The 22,973-nt window shown below is 35.7% G+C and overlaps 1 protein-coding gene across 2 annotated transcripts in view; it reads left to right on the forward strand.

Moving 5' to 3' along the window:
- The first annotated feature begins 256 nt into the window (after nucleotides 1–256).
- The window catches only part of SLC4A10 (solute carrier family 4 member 10), a 312,534-nt gene continuing 289,817 nt past the window's right edge, over nucleotides 257–22,973 (forward strand). Inside the window, exon 1 of one of the 2 annotated variants that reach the window (XM_033412564.2) lies at nucleotides 257–495. In XM_033412564.2, coding sequence (XP_033268455.1) covers nucleotides 448–495 — 48 coding nt within the window. In that variant the 5' untranslated portion in view covers nucleotides 257–447. The remainder of the gene's footprint in view (nucleotides 496–22,973) is intronic. The other variant, XM_033412571.2, reaches the window with a different exon arrangement.

Below are 22,973 nucleotides of genomic sequence, written 5' to 3' on the forward strand. Positions count from 1 at the left end.
CTATTGACGTCATCTTGTTTGAATTTTGTCTCCTATGGGTTTCTGGGAATAAAGTGAATTGTCTCAAAGTGTCAAAATCTGGCTGAGCTGGTTGGAGTCCACGTTGGACTAGTCTATATAAGAGGTTAGCATCTTATGAGAGATTCTTAGTGTCCATCAGACTTGCAGCATTGCAGACTGTACTTTATACAAGTAGCCAGGTGTGGGCAGTGATACCGGGCTTGGGAAATCTCTCTTACCGGCCCAGGGATCCAAAGCGTTCAGTGCAAAACCTGGCCAGCCGCCCGAGTGAGTAGGAGCCATGTGACTCTGGTGAGCTGGAGTGTGCAATTGCCTCCTGCTTCAGAGCTACCTGATCCGAATACTAAGCAGAGCGAGTGCTGGGCTGAGTGTAAGGTACTGAAGACACTGCAGAGAAAGGTGCTTATTCCAGAGGCATTACAAAGCATGGAGATTAAAGACCAGGGAGCCCAAATGGAGCCGCTGCTGCCTACGGTAAGAGACAACCTGCTGTCACGTAGATTAACAGCGTTTGCAGCGAAACCTGTCAGGCAAGTGGTCTGCTAGCCAGGTTCAGCGAGTGTACTTTTGGGGTGGTGGATAGCTCCCACGACATACGGACAGGGGTCTCCTCCCATCTCGGGTGACTGAAATGCATAACGCAAAGCACATGATTTTTTTCCCCCTTCTCAATATGGATGCACTACCATGATGAAATGTCTCATGTTTGCTGCTGTTTGAAGAGAGGGCTAGGTTTAGCAGCAGGGACAGCTGTGTGTCTCTTTCCCTGTCTGTTACTGCCTGTCTCTCTGTTGGGCTATGCAGTCAAGCCCCTGCAAAGAAGCCCCCTTTTTATCATGTTTCTTCTGTGGTAAATTTCCTCCCCGTGCCTCATCCCCCTGACAGTGAGGTAAGGGAATCTGCTGCTGTTGTAGCTCTAGAGATTTAGTCTCTGCAGAAACCAGGGGAAAGGAGAACTGAAGGACCATTTGTGTGTGTGTGTGTGTGTGTGTGTGTGTGTGTGTGTGTGTGTGTCTGTGTGTGCTGTCAGTTTCTCTCAAAGGGAAATGTTGTCATGGCTCACATACAAAGAAGGTATGTATTTTGGGGGGCAGGCACACAATTCAGTTTTGAATATCTGAAATGTTCCTGAACTGTCATTTAGAAATAGCCTGTTTATCTCCGGGTCATAAGCTGCCTCCCTAGATCTAGGGTGAGTTCTTGGGCGAGTAGTTGATTTGCCTCTCCTCTCCACAATCTCTGACTGGCTCACAGACTTTGTAGTTCTTCAGACACATCCTTTCTCAGCCTAGAGCAGCTGATGTTGCTGTATTCATGGAAAAAAAGAAAACAACAACAACAACATTTTCTTGATGCAAAAGAGATGCCACACGCTAGCTTCCAGCCATCTATCAGCGCTGTCACAGCTCAGGACAGCAGAAATCTCCTCCCTGCACCAAACCAGGCCAAGGGGCTGTTCTCAGCTCTCTGTTACTCAGGTTGGTGACCCACCTTGCAGACTAGAGACTGGCGGCAAGCTGTCCGTTTCTGAGTCCATTGCTAGGCTTTGAACACATCTTTCAATCAAATCATTCCCCAGGGGGTGTGAGCAAATTCTGGGCCACAGTATTTTTAGGGCCTTACCTCTCCTGCCGGGCTCAAAATCTGTAAAAGATTCCAGTTCGCGTCCCGGAATTGGCTGTGGCTACTGAGCATGCCCAGTTCTCCTCAGGACGCCAGTCTTGGGCAGGGAGGGAAGCAGGGAGATGAGAATAATGCAGGAGTCACCACCAAGAATGGAGCCTAAATAAAAGGCAGGGGCAGTGTCAGAGAGGGGGAAAAAAGGAAAGCATGCCACTTAGCTTGCCTGCTTAAAAGTAGAGACATTTCTTTACAGATCAAAGTGGAGTTATTTTACAAAAATGAGACTAAAAGATTTGTCTGTATTCCCAAACTTGAATAGAAACATAAATTAGGATTCTGTGGGTACTCAGAATAAAGAGTGTCAAGAATGTCAGAGTATTATTGTACCCTAGATGAGAGAGAGGAACTACATACACAGGAATTGGGGAATGGAGATTTAAGGAAGATTAAGATATAAGAAAAAACTCATTTTTATGGGGAAGGGGTTTGGAAGTTGTCCTAGAAAAGCAGGCTGAAGTCAGTTTGATGTGGCATATGAATTGCCCCTTGTGGGGAATATTTAAAGGGTTTAGGACCAAATGAGGATTAACTGGAAAGATTTAGAAGATGATGACATTATTGGGCTAGATGGGCAATCAGTTTGTGGCTTAAAAGAGTAGAGAAAATACAAGTTTGGCTGGAAAAGAAGGTCTGCAGTAAGTTGGATGGACATTTTTGAAGAGTCAAAAGTGTGCAATTCATGTGGACAATGGCCAGCACAAAATAATTACATAGTTTAATGGCAAGAGAGAATCATGTTAGCAGTTCATTATAAGGAAAATAAACCTGACAGGCTAGAAAGGTTGTTGAATTAGTGGCTTATTTTTATACTTGTATAGTATTTTCAACTCCCTTAATTGCTTTTATGGCCTTTTTTTTTCCCCTCAAAAAAATCATGTTGAGTAAAGCAGATTTTATTGTCTTAATTTTAAGTATAAGGAATGGAGGCACAGGGAGTTTGAATAACATGTCTAAGTGATGAAGCCAGAACTACAATATAGGTCTTCTAAAACTAGTTCAGAAAAAAAAGCAGTATTTTTTTAACATTGCATTATTAACCAGGCCTATCATAATCAGATCCTCGGCTGGAGTTTCTATGCTTGGAAGAGAAAGGAAGAAATAGTTTAGGGGTCTTTTTTAGAAAATTAATCAGATGACTTTGCAAGTAATAATGTGAAAGGCGCTATGACATAATATTTTAAAACAAAGTCTTGTAGGTTCCAGCACTGCTGTTTACATGCTGTATAGTCTTGGGTGGGTGATTAAGCCTTAGTTTCTTCAGCTGAAAAATGGGAAGGAGATGGTACTTATCTCTTGTGTTTTGTGATGAGTAAATAAAATAATCTATGGGAAGTAGCTGGTATTTAGTAAGTTCTCAATAAAGTTAGCTGCTATTTTAATTGTTGATGGAAATACAGGCATTGAGATAAATTCTAAGTTTCAGGCTTTTATGAAAGATGGCTTATCAGTACTATTTGCTAAGAAGGAAAAGTGGGGAAATGGAACACTGGAAAACACTGTACAGTGGAGGTGGAAGGTGGGATTAATTATAGCTATGGAAACTTTGTAGTATGGTTGGAAAGCCATTTAGAAAGGCATTAAAAACCAAGATTAGATATGGGGCAGAAGCAGTCAGAGGTAGGTAAATAGAGGAGTAAGAGAGAAATAAAAATTATAAGAATGGATAAGTATGCCAAGTGAGTGAATGTATTAATCCTGACCTAAGTGGTAGGGTGGAATAGATTCCTTTTAAGCCTCCAATGTTTACCTTAATTTAGTATACCTAAGGTACATCTTAAGAGTTTGTGTGAAGGAGGCGCTGACATGTTCCTTTTTCTCTCAGTCCTTTTTAGGGAGCTTTGGAGATTATTTTCTTTTGCTGGACAAGGCCTCATTGCATCTGTAGGCCCTAATCACTCTAAGGGTTAGGACATTCAATTCTTCTAGGCTCAGAGTACAGCCTGGTAGCACCTAACTGTTCTGTCTGAAGCAATGGAACAAGCAAGGTTCAGAAGATTCATTCACTTATTAAATGCCTGCTGTTGGCCAAACATGTTCTTGGTGATGGGGTTACAGCAATGAATAAGACAGAGAAAAGCCCTGTCCACATGGACCTCACAATGTAGCTAATCTAGAGATAGGGGTCCATTTAACTCTTTGAGAGACTGCTATTTTCTCTTCAGATATTTAATCATTGTTATAAGCTCTTTGAGATGGGTATATATGGAGACTATATGTAATAGTAATGATGGTGACATCCTTACATCCTTTAGAACTCAAATATATTTAATTAAAAAAATTTTTAGCAAAAAAAAAAAAAAAAAGAACTCAAATAGTCAGAGAGCATGGCCAGAAAAATAATCACACTTCCAATGTGTCATTTCTTTCTAACCTTGGAATGAGTTGTTTCAGAAGTCTAAACTGGGTATAGATAGACTACAGTGCATTGCAAGGTGCTTCAAGTGAATGGAGACATGTGGGTGCCACTCTCAACCCCTTTCTCTATGTAGAGAAGCTGCCACTCTTCCCTTCTCATATCTCATAGGATACATGACACTTGATCATTTGGCTTTCTGTGAAGATACAACTTTCAATCTGTATAGTAAATAGTAGTTAAGTTTATTTATTGTTAGATAAATGTAAATTAAAGTTCTAATATATTCTTCCACTTGAAACAGTTGTCTCAGATACTCCTTGGGGGTGTGTTGCTCTTATTTAGGAAAAGGGAATAACTAGTATATAATGCATCTATTTTGTACAATCATATATGTTTTGGTCAGAGAAGGACTGTAGCAATCAATTGGAGACTAGATTTTAGACTGACTTCTTAATTTACAGATGATGAAACTGAACATCAAAGAGATAAGGACATGTATTTAAGGGCAGGCACTTATACTAGTTAATGGAAGAGCTTGGTCTAGAGCCCCCATCTTGATTCCCAGTTCATCATTCTTTCCACTGTCCTATTCTAGCATAGAGTAAACAGATGAGTACTGAATTAAAATAATGATGGTAATTAGTCTTTGTGAAGTAGTAATAGGTATTGTCTCAGGCTTGTGCTAAGCACAAATATCTCTAGTCTTTATGATAATCCTGAAAGGTTGCTAATATTATCTAGCCTTGACAGATGAGAAACTGATGCTCAGAGGACTGAATAAGTTACCCAGGTTCACATAGCTAATAAATACTGAGCTAGGATTTAAAAATATTGCACCTAACTAAAAAGTGGCTCGATTCTTTTAAATTAAAGCCAATTAGAAAATAAATAGGAATCACATTATAAAGTGGGCTTTCATATCTACCTCTTCAAAAATGAAAGTACTGTGAAACAAGGTGCTATAAAATGTAAGGCATTGTAGGCCACATATTGCATGATTCCATTTATTGAAATGTCCGTAATAGGCAAATTCTTGGAGACTAAAGTAGGTTAATGGTTGCCGGGGCTTGGGGTGTAGTGGAGAATTGAGAATGACTGCTAACAGCTATGGGGTTTCTTTTTGGAGTGATGGAAATGCTCTGGAAGTAGATAGTGGTGATGGTCGCACAACATTGTGAAAGTACTAAACACCACTGAATTGTGCACTGCAAAATGATCAATTTTATGTAAGAAAAAGTAAGTTGTTATTTAGCCATTAGCACTAACAGGGAGAAAGTTGAGGATCTAAACAATGCTTGTATCATTCATATTTATATAAATCAAGGAAAGGGCAAATAAAATACTCATAAAAGTTAAAAATAACTTCACACACACACACAAACACACACCGAGATAGTCTCTTCCACAGAATTTATTCTCTTTGTGATAATAATGCTGAGGTTGGCCAGGGTTTCAGCAAACTATCTGTAGACCCAGAGGTCTTTTGAAAATGTATCTTCAAATCTGAGTTAATAGAGTGTACGGCACATGTTATGTGTAAGAGAGGAAGAGAACTATTTAACTTGGGTCAAGTTGTTATTTCTTCTCTGAATCACCTTTATAAATTTCTCTTGATACTGTTTAAACTTTAACATAAGGAAAATCAAGCAACTAAGTTTCTAAGAAGCATTAAAGCTTATTTTGTGTTACTAACATTTTTTAAAGTCATTGTTGGTCTAGCCTCATAAAATATTATGTTACTGTATGGTATAGTAAGTCTAACTACAAAGAAAACATCAATTATTAACATTTTTTTAAACCTTTTAAAAAAATTTATTTGTTTTTTATTTTTTGGCTGTATTGGGTCTTCCTTGCTGCACGGCAGCTTTCTCTAGTTGCGGCGAGCGGGGGCGACTCTTCTTTGTGGTGCATGGGCTTCTCATTGTGGTGGCTTCTCTTGTTGTGGAGCACAGGCTCTAGGCACGTGGGCTTTAATAATTGCAGCACACGGGCTCAGTAGTTGTGGCTCACAGGCTTAGTTGCTCCAGGCATATGGGATCTTCCCAGACCAGGGAGCGAACCAGTGTCCCCTGCATTGGCAGGCAGATTCTTAACCACTACACCACCAGGGAAGTCCCAAAACTGTGCCATTTTACAATTAGCTGTATAAGGGTTTTGGTTTTGCACATTTTTGCCAACACTTTGTATTTTCTGGTTTTGTTTTGTTTTGTTTTTAGTAAATCCATTCTGAGTGTGAAGTATGCTGCTGTGATTTCGATTTGCATTTTCATAGTGACTAATTGTCTTAGTCCATTGGGGTTACTGTAACAAAACACAATAGACTGGGTGGTTTACTAACAACAGAAATTTATTTGGCACAATTCTGGAGACTGGGAAGTCCAAGACCAAGAATTGGCAGATTTGATACCTGGTGAGAGCCCTTTCCTGGTTCATAGATAGCCATCTTTTAGCATGTTCTCACTGTGGAGGTGGGAAGAGAGCTGTCTGGGCCTCTTTCATAAGGGTACTAATCCCAAAGGCCTTATCTTCTAATACCATCACACTGGAGATTAGGTTTCAACATCTGAATTTTTTGGGAACACAAATACCCAGTCAATAGCACTAACTTTTTACGTGCTTATTAGCCATTTGTATCTCTTCTTTGATGAAATGTCTATTAAATCTTTTGCCCATTTAAAAAATTGGTTATCATCTTCTTGACTTGTAAGAGTTTTTTTTAAAAATATATTTTGGATAAAGGATTCTTGTCAGAAATATGATTTGCAAATGTGTTCTCACTGTCTGGCCTTGTCTTTTAACTTTCTTAATGGTGACCTTTGAAACACAAAAGTTTTCTTAATTTTGATGATGTGCAATTTATTAATTTTTTCTTTTACTGATTGTGCTTTTGGTGTTGAATTTAAGAACTTTGCCTAGACCAAGGTCACAAAATTCTTTTGTATGTTTTTTTCTAGAAGTTTTATAGTTTCAGCTCCTACATGTAGATGAATGATCCATTCTGAGTTAGTTTTTGTGTATGGTGTGAGATAAGAGTTAAGTCCTCTTTATTGTTTTTGCTTTTTTAAAAAAATATATAGATATCCAATTGTCCTAGAACCATTTGTTGAAAAGACCACCTTTCTCCGTTGAATTGTCTTGGCAGCTTTGTTGAAATTAAATCGACTATAAAGTTATTTTTTTGGATGCTGACTTCTGTCTGTTCATCTATGTGAATATCCTTACCCTAATACCACACTGTCTGATTATTGAAGCTTTATAGTAAAATTTGAAATCAGGTAGTATAAACCCTTCAACTTTGTTCTTCTTTTTCAAAGTTGTTTTGGCTAGTCTAGGTCCTACATTTCCATATAAATTTTAGGGCCCACTTGTTGATTGCTATGAAAAGCCTACAAGGGTCTTAATAGCAACTGATTGCTTTGAATTTATAGATCAATTTGGGGAGAATTACCTTCTTGACAATATTGGGTCTTCCAAACGTATATGTGAACTGTCTCTCCATATATTTAGATCTTTAATTTCTTGTAGTAGTGTTTTCTAGTTTTATTTGTTTTAGTGAGGACTTCTATGTACTGTATCAAGGATGACACAAAAATTCCTGAGGTGCCATTTGTATAGAAGTTTCTATATTAAGCTTAGGCCCAATTCCAAATCGTTCAGAACTCCAGAGGTTTTCTCAGATGGCAAAAATGGAGTTTAATCTACAGACTCGGTGGGATAGAGTGAGAATGTATAATAGCCAAGGACTCTGTATAGTTTTGATTTAGTGATAAAGTTCTTATATTATCAGTATCATCAAGAATTGCTCATTCATCATGAAAATTATGCTCTAAGGATCTAATAAGCAAGTTTTGAAAGAATTTTCCCATTCCATATTGAATGTGTTAGGTTGCCTGGGTTCCTCCAACGTTTATTTGTACCTCTGCTTCTTCTTGCTTATCCTGCAAAACCAAAATTATTCAGAGAAGGCTATTGCTTCCTAATGACTATTTTCTTCTTTTTGACAATGAGGGTTTGATATCAGAGATGATGACCTAGTCAAATTCCAGAAAGCAAGTGCCATAAAAAGTAGTTAGATATATAACAACTACTGTAAAACACAGCTCTGCTTACGAAGCACATTTAATTATCATGAGATTCATGCTGCTTCTTTCATAAATACAGTGGGGATTTTCTGTTGATATTTAAGCTGCTCTGGTAATAAGCCTCTTCAAACTCTTTTTGATTTTCTCAGACACAAGAATATAGTTTAAAAATGAAAAAGAAATGCAGACAGCAAGACACAGACCTAATATATAATATGATTTGTGATTTGATTGCATACTATCCACTTTATGTTTCATTAACATATAACTTCATAGTATAAAGCCTGTAAAAAAATCTGATTTTTATGTAATTTTACAGAGCATCTCTAGTAGATGCAAAATTTTGATATTTTTTCCCCCCAAACCTTAAAACCTTAAACTCAAAGACCACTTGCATCAGAATCAACAGGAGAACTCATTAAAAACCCAAGTTCTGGGTCTTACTCAAGCTTATAGGCTTAGAATATCAAAGGGGTGGTGCCAATAAACAAACAATTTAAAGAACTCTCTAGGTGATTCTTTTTTTTCTTTTTTTTTTTTTTTTGCGGTACGCGGGCCTCTCACTGTTATGGCCTCTCCCGCTGCGGAGCACAGGCTCTGGACACGCAGGCTCAGCGGCCATGGCTCACGGGCCCAGCCGCTCCGCGGCATATGGGATCTTCCCGGACCGGGGCACAAAGCTGTGTCCCCTGCATCGGCAGGTGGACTCTCAACCACTGTGCCACCAGGGAAGCCCCTAGGTGATTCTTATGATCATGAAAGTTTGAGAATCTTTACCTTAAAAAAATAACAAAATAAAAAATTATGTCTTTGAATTATTTTACTTGTGGGAATGCTAGGAGACCAAATTTTGCAATAAAATAAAGTGACCTTTTTTAAAATAAATCATAATGGATTAGAAAATTAAGTTCTTACTGCCTGTTTTACTCATTTAGCATTTATTACATATTACATATCACTTTGCAATTTATATATGTATACAAAACTATTTTTACTTACATTTAAATACACACATATATAACTTGTTTCCTCAATTAGAGTGCTAGATTCTTAAAAGTAGAGTCTACTTCAGACAATTTTGTGCTGCTCTCACAGAGTCAAGGGCATGGAAAGTCCTTTTTATACATATCATGGGTTATTAGGCAGCAACACTAGTAGACACCAGTTGTCAAGAACTGAAACTCTGAAGTCATACAGTTCTAACTGTTCTAATTAGTGGGTATGCCAACTTTGGCAAGTTGCCTAGCGGTTCAAAGCCTCACTTTTCTTATCTATAAAATAGGGATGATAACAATAATAGCATCTACCTCATGGGTTTGTGAGAATCAGTGAATTCTGTACATATTACCTACATAATTATGAACCCATGCATTTATATATATGTTATACTTTTAGGAGTAATGACAAAAATAATAGCAATTATTGTTATTATTGGCTTAATATTTTTCCTTTTGATTGAAAATAATTACATCAAAGATTTTTATACCTAATATGCATAATTCATTCGATCATTGACTCAGTAATGCTTATTCAATAATTTTATTCATCTGACAGTAATAAGATGAATAATAATATAATCTGGTAAGTATATTTTTCCTAATTATAAAATTAATACTTATTTTTTAGGGTAGCTTAGAAAGCATAGAAAAATAAATATAAAAGAAAACATTCATTTTGCTATTTTTTAGCTCTTTATTTTGAGATAATTTTGTACCTAAAGAATAATTGCAAAAACAGTACGAAGAGTTCCTGTATACCTTTTGTCCACCTTGCCATGTTAATATCTTACATAACTATAGTTAGTAATTAAATCCAGGAAATTAACATTGATACAATTCTATTAACTAAACCAAATATCTTTTAGGGTATCACTGGTTTTTCCACTAATGTCCTTTTTCTGTTTCAGGATCCCATTTTGTGTTCAGATATCATGTCTCTTTAATCATCTCCAATTTGTGAGTTACTCAATGTTCCCTTATCTGTCATAACTTTGACACTCTTGAGGTGTACAGTCAGTTTTTTTGTAGATTATCTCTCAATTTGTGCTTGTCTGAAGTTCTCCTAATTAGATTGAGGTTATGCATTTTTTTTGTCAAGAATATGACCAAAATGAAATGAACCCTTCTCAGTGCATCATATCAGGGGATAGATGATATCTTATTTCTGGGGATATTAACCTTGATTACAGTTGGATTTTCCACTGTAAAGTTAAAAAGTTTCCCTTTGTAATGATATCTTAGGGGAGATACTTTGAGACTATGCAAATATCTTGTTTCTCTTCAAACTTTTGCCTACTAATTTTAGCATTCATCAGTGAATATTTCCTGCTTATTACCTATTTATTACTGTGGTATTTGCTTAATAGTGACTTGTTATTTCTCTCATTCTTTTTGCATTTAGAAATTAGAATTTTTTCCTATAGGGAAGAGCTGTCACTTCTCCATTTATTTATTTATTCAATTGCTTATTTCATATGGACTCAAAGATATTTATTTTATTTTATGGGCCATAACACAATACTCTCAGAATTCACTTTGTTGCTCAAATGGTTTCATCTTTGGGCATTAGGAACTCCTTTCAACTGGCTCTCATCATTTCAATATGCTCCCATTCTTTATTTGAGCACTTTCTTAGTATCTGGGGCCATAATATTTTCCAGGGTCATCTTGTATTTACCCTGCCTCAGCCCTGGAATCAGCTGTTTCTTTAAGGAGCTACTAGGCTAAGTTTTGAAGCTATTTATAAATATTGCTAAATTTTTTTTCCAGAAAGATTGTATAACCAGTTTTCACTTTCACTTGAAGTTTCACTAGCGTTTTAAAACGGTGACAATTCGCCTGGTAAACATTTTACCAACACTTTCTTCTGTGTTCCATTTCTAACTTTACCATTAGGTAGTGTTTTTCTGTGAAGTAGGTTTCTTTTAAAAATCACAGTTCAGAAGAAACATTGAACTATTTGAAAAATTCCTCAGTTTAGTTCACCTTGCTTAAGGTATTACTGAAATGCTGCATAAGACAATTACTAACATCTCTCTTATACGTTGTTCCCTTGTACAGGGAAGGTATGAGCCTCAAGCCCGTTATTACAGATCAGTACTAGATACCATTTTGGCCATGAGAATTTTCAGTCTTCTTTGAATGAATGAAATGGTTCGTCTACTTCCTCAAAAGCCACAGACATTATTTAAAAAAAATTTTTTTTAAAGAATGAAGTTAAGATCAGTCCAGGGACTTCCCCGGCGGTCCAGTGGTTAAGACTCTGCCTTCCAATGCAGGAGGCGTGGGTTCAATCCCTGGTTGGGGAACTAAGATCCCACATGCCATGGGGTGCGGCCAGAAACATAAAAAAAAAAAAAAAAAAATCAGTCCAATTAATAAGGTGTTACAGTGTCTTATCCTTTTCCTCGGCCTTACTATTAGTCTATGATAGACTAGATATACACACTCAGATTTTATTAGTTGTATTAAGATGATTCTTATGTACAGTACTTTCAATTTTTTCAGTCCTTAAGATGAGACTATCATTCTTATTTGAGCCATTTAGAACCTTTCATGTCATCAAAACCGTGTTGAAGAAGTACTTGAAGATCCTGATAGATGGCAAACTTGACAGAAGTAAAATTTCTAGACCTTCCTATATATTGTTACTTAAATAAAACATGATTTGGACCCTGTGCATAATTCTCTGATTTAATAATTCTTTTTATCTTTATGTGGTTTGAAAAAAATTAGTTTTTAAAAACTGGGATTAGGATTAATCTATTTTAAATCAAGTAATTTAGTGACAGATATACAACAGTCATTGTTTTATATTTGTCTTGACATTGTGAGTAAGAAAGTACTTTCTATTTAGGTCTTTCTTTAACATAAATTTCCATTATAAATGGTTATCATAAAAGCTAAATAATAACAATTCCTGAATATCAGTTCTCTTAGCCTGATATTAGAAGCTGTTTAGATACCAGTGCCAGTCTAATAAAAGAAGTTGGAATCTCCAGTACAGACCATTTCTGTAATGTAAGGTAACAAAATATTTTTCCAAATCTTTATAAGGACAAAAATGCAGAAATGGTGAACTTAGTATTGACTTTGTCCATTCAAAAATCAGTGATGCTTTCTCGTAATTCAGGGAATTCTAACTATAGTATATTCACTTAAAACATATTGAGTCAGCCTTGAACCCAGCTTTAAAAAGATCAGCCTTTCACAAACTTGATTTTAGTAGCTTATAATTTCACTTGTTCCCTTTTATGATTTAAAAATGTTATTTCACTTGCTTTCACATCCTAAACTTCACTATCTCTCTTAGCTATATAATTCAGTACTCCTAGTCTTTCTCATCTAAACAGATTTCTCCCATTTTTGTAGATGGTTGTATGGTCTGGCATAGGACAAAATGGGCTTATGCCTTTGATTCCCTAGAATAGTGATATATCTTGATTCAAAGTATCTAGTTAGCTCAATAGTTCTCTTGATTTCAAATAGACCAAATATTTTCGAATGAATTCTACTACCTAATTTAATGGTTGCATTGAAGCTTTTGACATTAGAATCAGTTTTTCTTGGAAAAATATACTTTCCTGATGTTTTTCTTGGTTCAGAAGATATCTTGAAGAGGGAATTGAAAGCTTTCAAAAGTTTATTGAATCTCAGATTCTTCCATAAAATAATAATTTGATGATGATGTTTCAATAATTTATAGATGCATGTTTATATTTATCTTAAAAGTACCTGCATAGGGCTTCCCTGGTGGCTCAGTGGTTGAGAGTCCACCTGCCGATGCAGGGGACACGGGTTCGTGCCCCGGTCCGGGAAGATCCCACATGCCGCGGAGCGGCTGGGCCCGTGAGCCATGGCCGATGAGCCTGTGCGTCCGGAGCACAACGGGAGAGGCCACAACAGTGAGAGGCCCGCGTACAGCAAAAAAAAGAAAAAAAAAAAGTACCTGCATATATAGAAAGCAAGAAGCAAGAGCACTTGACAAAATGTAATTGAACTTTAATACAAGCGTTAATATATAAATAGTTCATATTGTTTAATCTGAAATTTCAATCAATTAATTTACATTAATTACATTTATAGTAGCCCTTATATTGGGTAAGAATGGAGGGGGTAAAGAAGTAGCTTTACTGTCTTTTAAGAAATGCAGCAAGGATTCTACTTCCTCAGGGAGGTATCATGAAATGTTCCAATCATGGGCTTAAGAAATATTTTGCACTGCTTTGATCATGATGTCTTTGTGCAGGTGATCTATGATAAAGGGAGAATAAGATCAGACAAATAAATAAGGCTCAAAGATAATTAAAATGATCTTTTTAAGTCAATAGCTTCAGTGTTCTGTGTTCTTTTATGAGATGGTCAGTCAGGTGCGGCCACAAGAAGAAACAGAGTAGAGGCTGAGGAAAATAAAATTTTCCATCCTTATCCAGTATTTTTCAAAGAAAAACAAACACACAAACTGAAAAAAACAAAGACAAAAACAACACTTGTTAAAACATTTTGAGGACTTTCTGGACTACAATTTGGAATGACCATAAGGTTAGATTAAAATTAAGTATGGATGGATCTTAATCCATCTAACGCTTCACAATAAGCGATTAGGCATGAGAGAGTAGAGACCATTTGATTTTCAGAGGTAATAATTTAATAATCAGGAGCAATCGAGGAGGACATTATGCTAAGTGAAATAAACCAGACGCAGAAAGACAAATACTGCATGATCTCACTTATATGTGGAATCTGAAATAGTCACATAGAAGCAGAGAATAGGAGAGTGATTACCAGGGTTTGGGGAGAAAGGGAAATGGGGAGGTGTTGGTCAAAGGGTACAGAATTTCAGTTACGGAGAATAAATACTTTCTGGAGATCTACTGTAAAAAAAAGTGAACAGAATATATAAACATAATAAGGTGGGAGCACTTTTATACAAATTTTGTCAATATTGAACAAAAGATATGATGATTGAAACTATATGTCAATTGATCAAGTACTGATAAATATATCAAGCCAAATTATGTATGTGTCTGGAACAATATGATTACAAGTGACACAACAAAATAATGAGATAAAGAAAGATTATTAAATAAATGATGCTAGGACACTTCACTATTTTGGAAATTAAGTTCAGATTCTTATTTTTACTTACTTCTGACTAAATTCCAGATTAAACATTGTAGAAATAGGTGTGTTGATCTGTGTATCTCTTTGGGCTATCAAGCTGTTTAAACATTAAAGAAACAGAAGATATATACATATCTATATCGTGTCTGTCTATTGAAGCAATTGAGAATTGGAAGGGACTTTTATCTCTAAAAATAGAGTTTTGTTCTATGTTTTATGGTCAGTCAGTTGTGGAAGAGATATAAGAGAGGCTTAGGAAAACCATGTATATTATACTCACAGGCCGTAGAGAGGGACTTGCTGCATGTTATCCAGGGTCAAGGGGAAGCACCAGGTTTTAGTCAAGTGGCAGAAGACAAGAGCAAGGAAAAAGTTGAGGCCAGAGCCTTTATTGGGGTTTCTGCAGGAAAGGCAAGTCAGGGTAAGCAGTTTAGAACTGTCCAGTTTGAATACTTCTGGCAGGCTTTGGCTATAGGGGTGGTCTCTAGTTGTCTGGTTACCTGTCCCTAGGATGATATAGGACAAGAGAAATATTGGCTTGGCTGTGTGAGTTAGATAAGGAGGAAGTTGAGGGTATAGACTTGGGATTGGTTGGTTGCATACGAAAGTCATGTTTCACATGTTCTTAAGTTCTTAATTTTCTTTAGAATTTAGCTAGCCCTGGAAGGAGCAGTCTTTCCCTGGGTCTGTAAGGTACAAACAATACAGAAACTAAAGTTACCATAATTGGTTCTGTGATGAATGGATGTCAAATAGATAAATGCAGAATCTAAGAAAACACAGAACAAATGGATATCCTGTATTAATCTATAAATTCTCTTTAAAAATAAAATTAAAAAAGTACCTGTCAGGCCAGGTGTGACCAACCCACTTTATCTACTGATACATCCATTTGTGAGAAGGATTTTGGGAATTCCCCCAATAAGTTTTTCTCTCTTGGTTTTATATGCTCCAATGAAACTATGGACTTTGATGGAAATTTTAGTAAAAATTGCAGATATATCAGTAATATTTTTTTATATTACATAATCTCGTGATATTTGCCCATAGCTAATGTACGTGTGTGTATATGTATGTATGCATACGTATATATAACATCAACAAAGAGAAATATATAGGAAAGACAACGTATAATTCTCATTAGCCTCACACTGATTTTTCTCCCTACCCTTTCACAAGTGGATTAGTGATTATTTAATGTTGATCTGACTTTCTAATTACATATTCCTTTCTGATAAGCCATTACAGTGGTTTTATATTACGTGAGTAAAGATACAGGAGTTCACCTTTGATTATTTTGGATAAAGCCTGCATAAGAAAACACATTGTATTGTTTGGACTTTGATATATTTTCAAGAAGCTAAGATTTTTTTTAAAAATGTAATACTCCCAAAGAATTTAGTGTTGGCTGAACATTCAAAATGAAAACCAAGTAAAGGAATTTTACGTAAGTCTGAGGGCCAGTTAAAATAAAGATCAATGAACATTTGTCAAATGCTGAGAATGTGTTTGGAAACTTTTTGAATCTTGTTCATTTTTGTTCACCTGAATTATATACAAAAATCCATTTAATATTAATAAGCATTTACCTATGGATGAGGGAAAGAGACTAAGGAAAAGATTCATTACAGACAACTCTGCTGCACGTGACTGTTCTATGAATTAAATCAAGCTTTTAAAAAAGTTTGACAGAAGCTTACATTACCACTGAATGTAATAGTTAACTAACTACATACAAAATTTAGTAATTGCCCAAAGTTTTCTTTGACAGTTTTAGCTTCTAGTGCTAGTGACAGGTTTTTTTTTTTGAAAGTCCGTGGTATTCTGTGATCTATTTGTAATGAAGCTAAACAGATAAATTGATTAAATTTCCATAAGAAACAGGTTCAGAATCAGGGTGGCAATGCATAAAAGTAAAATATGGTTATGGCTCATAATTAAAATGACTCTCTGTTTAGACCCCTTGGCTTAAGCCCATTGAAGACTAGCTACACTTATTTTTGATAGTCTTCAATTTGAGCAGTTAAAATTTGTTTAAAAAATTCCTTTAAACCAAATTGACTCTTAGGATGCAAAAATTTCTCTTCAACTCGTTTTTGCCAGCTTAAATTTGGCATCACAAATATATGGGAACTATTTTGATGCCATGAAGCAAAAAACATCAGACTAAATTAATAATTTTCATACTGTAATTCCAGATAGTGTGGAAGTCTTTATAGCTACACATTAGAGCTCAGATTCATTCTTGTACAGACCACTAACTGATTTGGAATTTCTGTGTGGGAATCAAAAGAGATTGAGGACATGTTTCCAGATGTCTAAATAAGTAAATATATATTTTGTAATCAGCACTGCTGATAATGCTCTAAAATTTTAACCAGGATTTCTCCCTTGTAAATTAAATTAGTTATGTCAAAATTGGACATAACCTATGCCACAGACATTTTTATCCTTGATATATTGACAAAAGCTTATGGAAAGCCTAGCTACCATGATATAAAAACATTTCACATTTGTTGAAATCCTTCCTTTTGTCTAGTTTTTATATGTATTATTTCTGGAATTTTCATTATCTTTGGTAAGCGGAATTTTATGACAGCATAATTTCTAACTTTTTCCTCATTTATTCATAATTCTAAAATAGGTACTATTCTTATAGGGTTGCATATCTTTTATGCTCAAAAATTTTAGAACAGACTTTTAAAAATTCATTCTTTTTCTGTAACAATTATACAGAATCTTATTAATTGAAGACTATTAACAAAATCTACTGTGGTTGTTCTCTCATTTGGAGAAATCAAATTACCCTGATTTAACTGGTTCCTTAAATGTCCTTGTAACCAAGTAGTAAGCAATATTTACATGACTATCATGTTTAATAGTGTTGTAATTCTTCAAACAATTGAACAAAATAATTTCAGGTATTTTAACATCTGTCAGGGCGATTGTCAAGGAACATACTTATTTTCATGTCCAAATTAGAGGTGATTAAACCATGAAGAATTTGAAATATTAATTGATAATCAAGAAGATATGTCCAAATCAACATACAAGTCTTATTTTTATGTACATGATTGTAAAGTAAATTTTTGATGTTGTGTTTGATCAATATTTTAGAGCATTTAACACAAAGTAATTTGTATTTTTCAACTAGTATAGACATCCACCAAAATTTGAAATTAATTTCAAAACCAACTTAGAGTAAATGTATAAATTATTTTGTCTAAGAAAAATCCTCTTGGAATATATCTAAGCACAACATAACTATGGGAGTGATTAGTTATATAATATGTTCCTATTAGAGAAAAAAGGAAACCTACGTTGATTGAGCTAAAATGAAAGTATTAGTATGACATTATTGAAATTTATAATAATTCTCTTGAAAACTTGTTCTTTTTCTAGATTCAGTTTCTTTAAAATTAGAATATAGGTAATTTCTCTTTCTGGATTTTATACATTACAAAACTTCTTTCCATTATCCAGGTGGCATATAGAGCAAACAGTTTGGGTTAGAGAGGTAGGTCTAGTGTCATGGGCCAGTTCTTCACTAAGAGCACTTGTGGCAGAGCGATGATACCAATCCAATCAAAGAGCATGATGACGGGTTTTTAAAAGCTCTCCAAAAGTTCTTGTGCTAGTATAGCATCTATGCATTTTTCAAAATATTATTGTATCTATAATCTCATTTCTCTCTCCTCCCCACAATCTCTATGAGGTTAGTAGAGCAGGTAGCATTATTTTCCAGAAAATATAATCAAATTCAATCTCAGGTGGGCATTTGACCATCATGCAATAAGTTAGTGGCAAAAGCAGGACTAGAATTCAGATGGCTTAAATCTTAACTTGGTCAATTTTCTGTTACTCTGTGAAATGGCAGAATTCCCTTATAATTTCCTCAGGTGAAGCTGCACGTGTATTTTCCAAAACAGTTTTCTTCTGTAGTACCTCACTCACTAATTCACTAATTCATTCAGATATTTATTGAAGACATATGGTGTGTACCATTGAATGGTAAGGACTTGGCTCAGCTGATTTCAGTTTTCCATTAAGCTTGGTACTTCCTTGGTAAGAACTTTGAAGGGATGATTGTGATATTTATTGGAGTACTGTTATTGCTGAGACTCTAATAATTGATAAGTAGGACTAAAATGTTCTTAAAAACAAGAAATTCCTAAAGCTTCAAAAATTAATGTAATTTCCTTTAAAAAATATAGAGGCTAAGATTTCAGTTGATCACCACCCTGAATGCTTGTCCCCCTCCATTCTTCACAGAATTAACCTCTGTTTTCAGTTTGGTGAGTATGCTTCCAGACATGGCATGTACCCATAGATAATATATGACATTGTGAGTGTTTCTAAAAATGGCATCATACTCTTGCTTTGTAAACTGCTTTTTTAAAATTTAAGCAGTATGTTTTGGAAATCTATACATGTTAGATAATTGATCTACTACATTGTTTATCTGTTGCATATTTCATAGTCTAAGTAACCATTTCCTATTATGGGCATACAGGTTGTTTTCAATTTATCTTCCCTTTATAAACAATGCCACAGTAAAATATTTATATATGTACTCTAGAGTACATGTACTCTAGAGTAGATATGGAGATGCCTGATAGCATTAAAATTTTTAACAGATGCTGAGAAAATTACCCTCCAAATTGGCTGATCCAATTCTTAGGTAGACTTTGAAATTTTTTTGTTAACCCATGCCTTCTCCCAAATGCGATATTGTATAAAAAGTTGTTTTTTGCTAAGCTAATGGATGAAAAACAATTTGTGATAAAGTAAAATATTTTCATTTCCTTAGAATATTTTTATCCAGCCTATGAGATTTTTTGTTAACCCTCACCTTCTTTCAAACATGATATTATAAAAAAATTATTTTGCCAATCTAATGGATAAAAAACAATACCTGATTATTTAAAAAATATTTCCTTTGAATATATTCTAAAGTTTATTGTCCATTTCTTCTTCTATGAATTACCTATTCATATTGTTTGTCCACTTAAAAAAAGACTATCTTCTGTCACTGTTTGCAGATGACATGATACTATACATAGAGAATCCTAAAGATGCTACCAGAAAACTACTAGAGCTAATCAATGAATTTGGTAAAGCAGCAGGATACAAAATTAATGCACAGAAATCTCTTCCATTACTATACACTAATGATGAAAAAGAGAAATTAAGGAAACACTTCCATTTACCATTGCAACAAAAAGAATAAAATACCTAGGAAGAAACCGACCTAAGGAGACAAAAGACCTGTATGCAGAAAACTATAAGACACTGATGAAACAAATTAAAGGTGATACAAATAGATGGAGAGATATACCATGTTCTTGGATGGAAGAATCAACATTGTGAAAATGACTATACTACTCAAAGCAATCTACAGATTCAATGCAATCCCTATCAAACTACCAGTAGCATTTTTCACAGAACTAGAACAAAAAATTTCACAATTTATATGGAAACACAAAAGACCCTGAATAGCCAAAGCAACCTTGAGAAAGAAAAACGGAGCTGGAGGAATTGGGCTCCCTGACTTCAGACTATACTACAAAGCTACAGTAATCAAGACAGTATGGTACGGGCACAAAAACAGAAATATAGATCAATGGAATAGGATAGAAAGCCCAGAGGTAAACCCACGCACATATGGTCACTTTATCTTTGATAAAGGAGGCAAGAATATACAGTGGAGAAAAGACAGCCCCTTCAGTAAGTGGTGTTGGGAAAACTGGACAGCTACATGTAAAGAATGAAATTAGCACACTTCCTAACACCGTACACAAAAATAAACTCAAAATGGATTAAAGACCTAAATGTAAGGCCAGACTGTCAAACTCTTAGAGGAAAACATGGGCAGAACACTCTATGACATAAATCACAACAAGATCCTTTTTGACCTACCTCCCAGGGAAATGGAAATAAAAACAAAAATAAACAAATAGGCGGGCTTCCCTGGTGGCGCAGTGGTTAAGAGTCCGCCTGCCGATGCAGGGGACACAGGTTCGTGCCCTGGTCTGGGAAGATCCCACATGCCGTGGAGCGGCTGTGCCCGTGAGCCATGGCCACTGAGCCTGCGCGTCTGGGGCCTGTGCTCCACAATGGGAGAGGCCACAACAGTGAGAGGCCCGCGTACCACAAAAATAAATAAATAAATAAACAAATAGGACCTAATGAAACTTAAAAGCTTTTGCACAGCAAAGGAAACCATAAACAAGACCAAAAGACAACCCTCAGAATGGGAGAAAATATATGCAAATGAAGCAACTGACAAAGGATTAATCTCCAAAATTTACAAGCAGCTCAGTATCAAAAAAACAAACAACCCAATCCAAAAAAGGGCAGAAGACCTAAATAGACATTTCTCCAAAGAAGATATACAGATTGCCAACAAACACATGAAAGGACGCTCAACATGACTAATCATTAGAGAAATGCAAATCAAAACTACAATGAGGGGCTTCCTTGGTAGCGCAGTGGTTGAGAATCCTCCTGCTGATGCAGGGGACACAGGTTCGTGCCCCGGTCTGGGAAGATCCCACATGCCGCGGAGCGGCTAGGCCCGTGAGTCATGGCCGCTGAGCCTGCAGCATCCAGAGCCTGTGCTCCGCAATGGGAGAGGCCACAACAGTGAGAGGCCCGTGTACCGAAAAAAAAGCAAAAAAACTACAGTAAGGTATCACCTCACACCAATCAGAATGTCCATCATCAAATAATCTACAAACAATAAATGCTGGAGAGGGTGTGGAGAAAAGGGAACCCTCTTGCACTGTTGATGGGAATGTAAATTGATATAGCCACTATGGAGAATGGTATGGAGGTTCCTTAAAAAACTAGAAATAGAACTACCATACGACCCAGAAATCCCATTACTGGGCATATACCGTGAGAAAACCATAATTCAAAAAGAGTCATGTACCGAAATGTTCATTGCAGCTCTATTTACAATAGCCAGGACATGGAAGCAACCTAAGTGTCCATCGACAGATGAATGGATACACAACATGTGGCCCATATATACAATGGAATATCACTCAGCCATAAAAAGAAACGAAATTGAGTTATTTATGGTGAGGTGGATGGACCTAGAGTCTGTCATACAGAGTGAAGTAAGTCAGAAAGAGAAAAACAAATACCATATGCTAACACATATATATGGAATCAAAAAAAAAAAAAAGTCATGAGGTACCTAGGGGCAGGACAGGAATAAAGACGCATACCTACTAGAGAATGGACTTGAGGACACGGGGAGGGGAGAGGGTAAGCTGGGACAAAGTGAGAGAGTGGCATGGACATATATACACTACTAAATGTAAAACCGATAGTTAGTGGGAAGCAGCTGCGTAGCGCAAGGAGATCAACTCGGTGCTTTGTGACCACCTAGAGGGGTGGGATAGGGAGGGTCAGAGGTGGGGGGAGACACAAGAGGGAAGAGACATGGGGATATATGTATATGTATAGCTGATTCACTTTGTTATAAAGCAGAAACTAACACACCATTGTAAAGCAATTATACTCCAATAAAGATGTTAAGAAAAAAAGCCTATTTTTTTAATGTAGATTTTTATAGAATTCTTATGGAGTCTAATATTTGTCTGTTAATTACATTATACATTTTATTTTTCAGGTTTTGCCTGTTTATTTGTGGTATTCTTTCCATAGAAGTGTTTCATTGTGAGGTAGTCAAATTGATTAATCTTTTCATGTGTCAACTTTTTCTTTTTGTATTTTACTGAAGTTCATAAGTATATTTTCCTATATATATATTATTTAAAATTAGTTTTTGATCTTTAACTTAAGTAGACTTTTTTGGTAGTGATTCAAAACCTAATGAATTTTAAAAAGTAGCCATTTTATTTTGGAATAAATTGAGATTTATAGGAAAGATGCAGAAATGCGGGGTCCCCATATACCCTTTACCCAGTTTCCTCTAATATTAACATCATAAGTGGTACATTTGTCAAAACTAATAAATTAACATCGGCATATTCATTTCAACTATACTTCAAACTCTATTCAAGTTTCACCATTTTATCCACTTATGCTCTTTTTCTGTTCTGGGATCTCATCCAGGATACCACATTGCATTTACTATTCATGTCTCCTTAGTCTCTTCTGTCTGTGATAGTTTCTCTCTTTCCTCATTTTTCATGACCTTGATAGTTTTGAAGAAAATTAAACACGTATTTTCTAGAATGCCCTTCAGTTTGCTTTGTCTGATGTTTTTCTTGTAATTAGACTGGGGTTATGTGGTTTTGGGAACGTTACCACAGAAGTGAGGTGCTTTTCTCATTACATCATACAGGTGGTACATGATATCAACTTGAGTTATCACTGTTGATGTTAACCTTGATCACTTGATTAAAGTAATGTCTGCCAGGTTTTCTTCATTGTAAAGTTACTGCCTTATTCTTTCCATACTCTATTCTTTGGAAGCAAGTCATTAAGTCCAGTCCACATTCAAGGAGAGAGGAAGTTCTACCCTCTGGAAGGGAGTAAGTATTTACATACATTACTTGAAATTCTTCTGTAAGAAAGATTTATCCTTCTCTCCCATTTATCTACTTATCCAATCATTTATTTATAACAATATGGACTCACGCATAGTTATTTTATTCATTGGATTATAATCCAATACTATGTTATTTATTTTTTTGTGCAAATTGTTCCAGCTTTGGCTATTGGGAATTGTCA

Source organism: Orcinus orca, chromosome 7 (assembly GCF_937001465.1).
Source record: "Orcinus orca chromosome 7, mOrcOrc1.1, whole genome shotgun sequence".
Classification (NCBI taxonomy): domain Eukaryota; kingdom Metazoa; phylum Chordata; class Mammalia; order Artiodactyla; family Delphinidae; genus Orcinus; species Orcinus orca.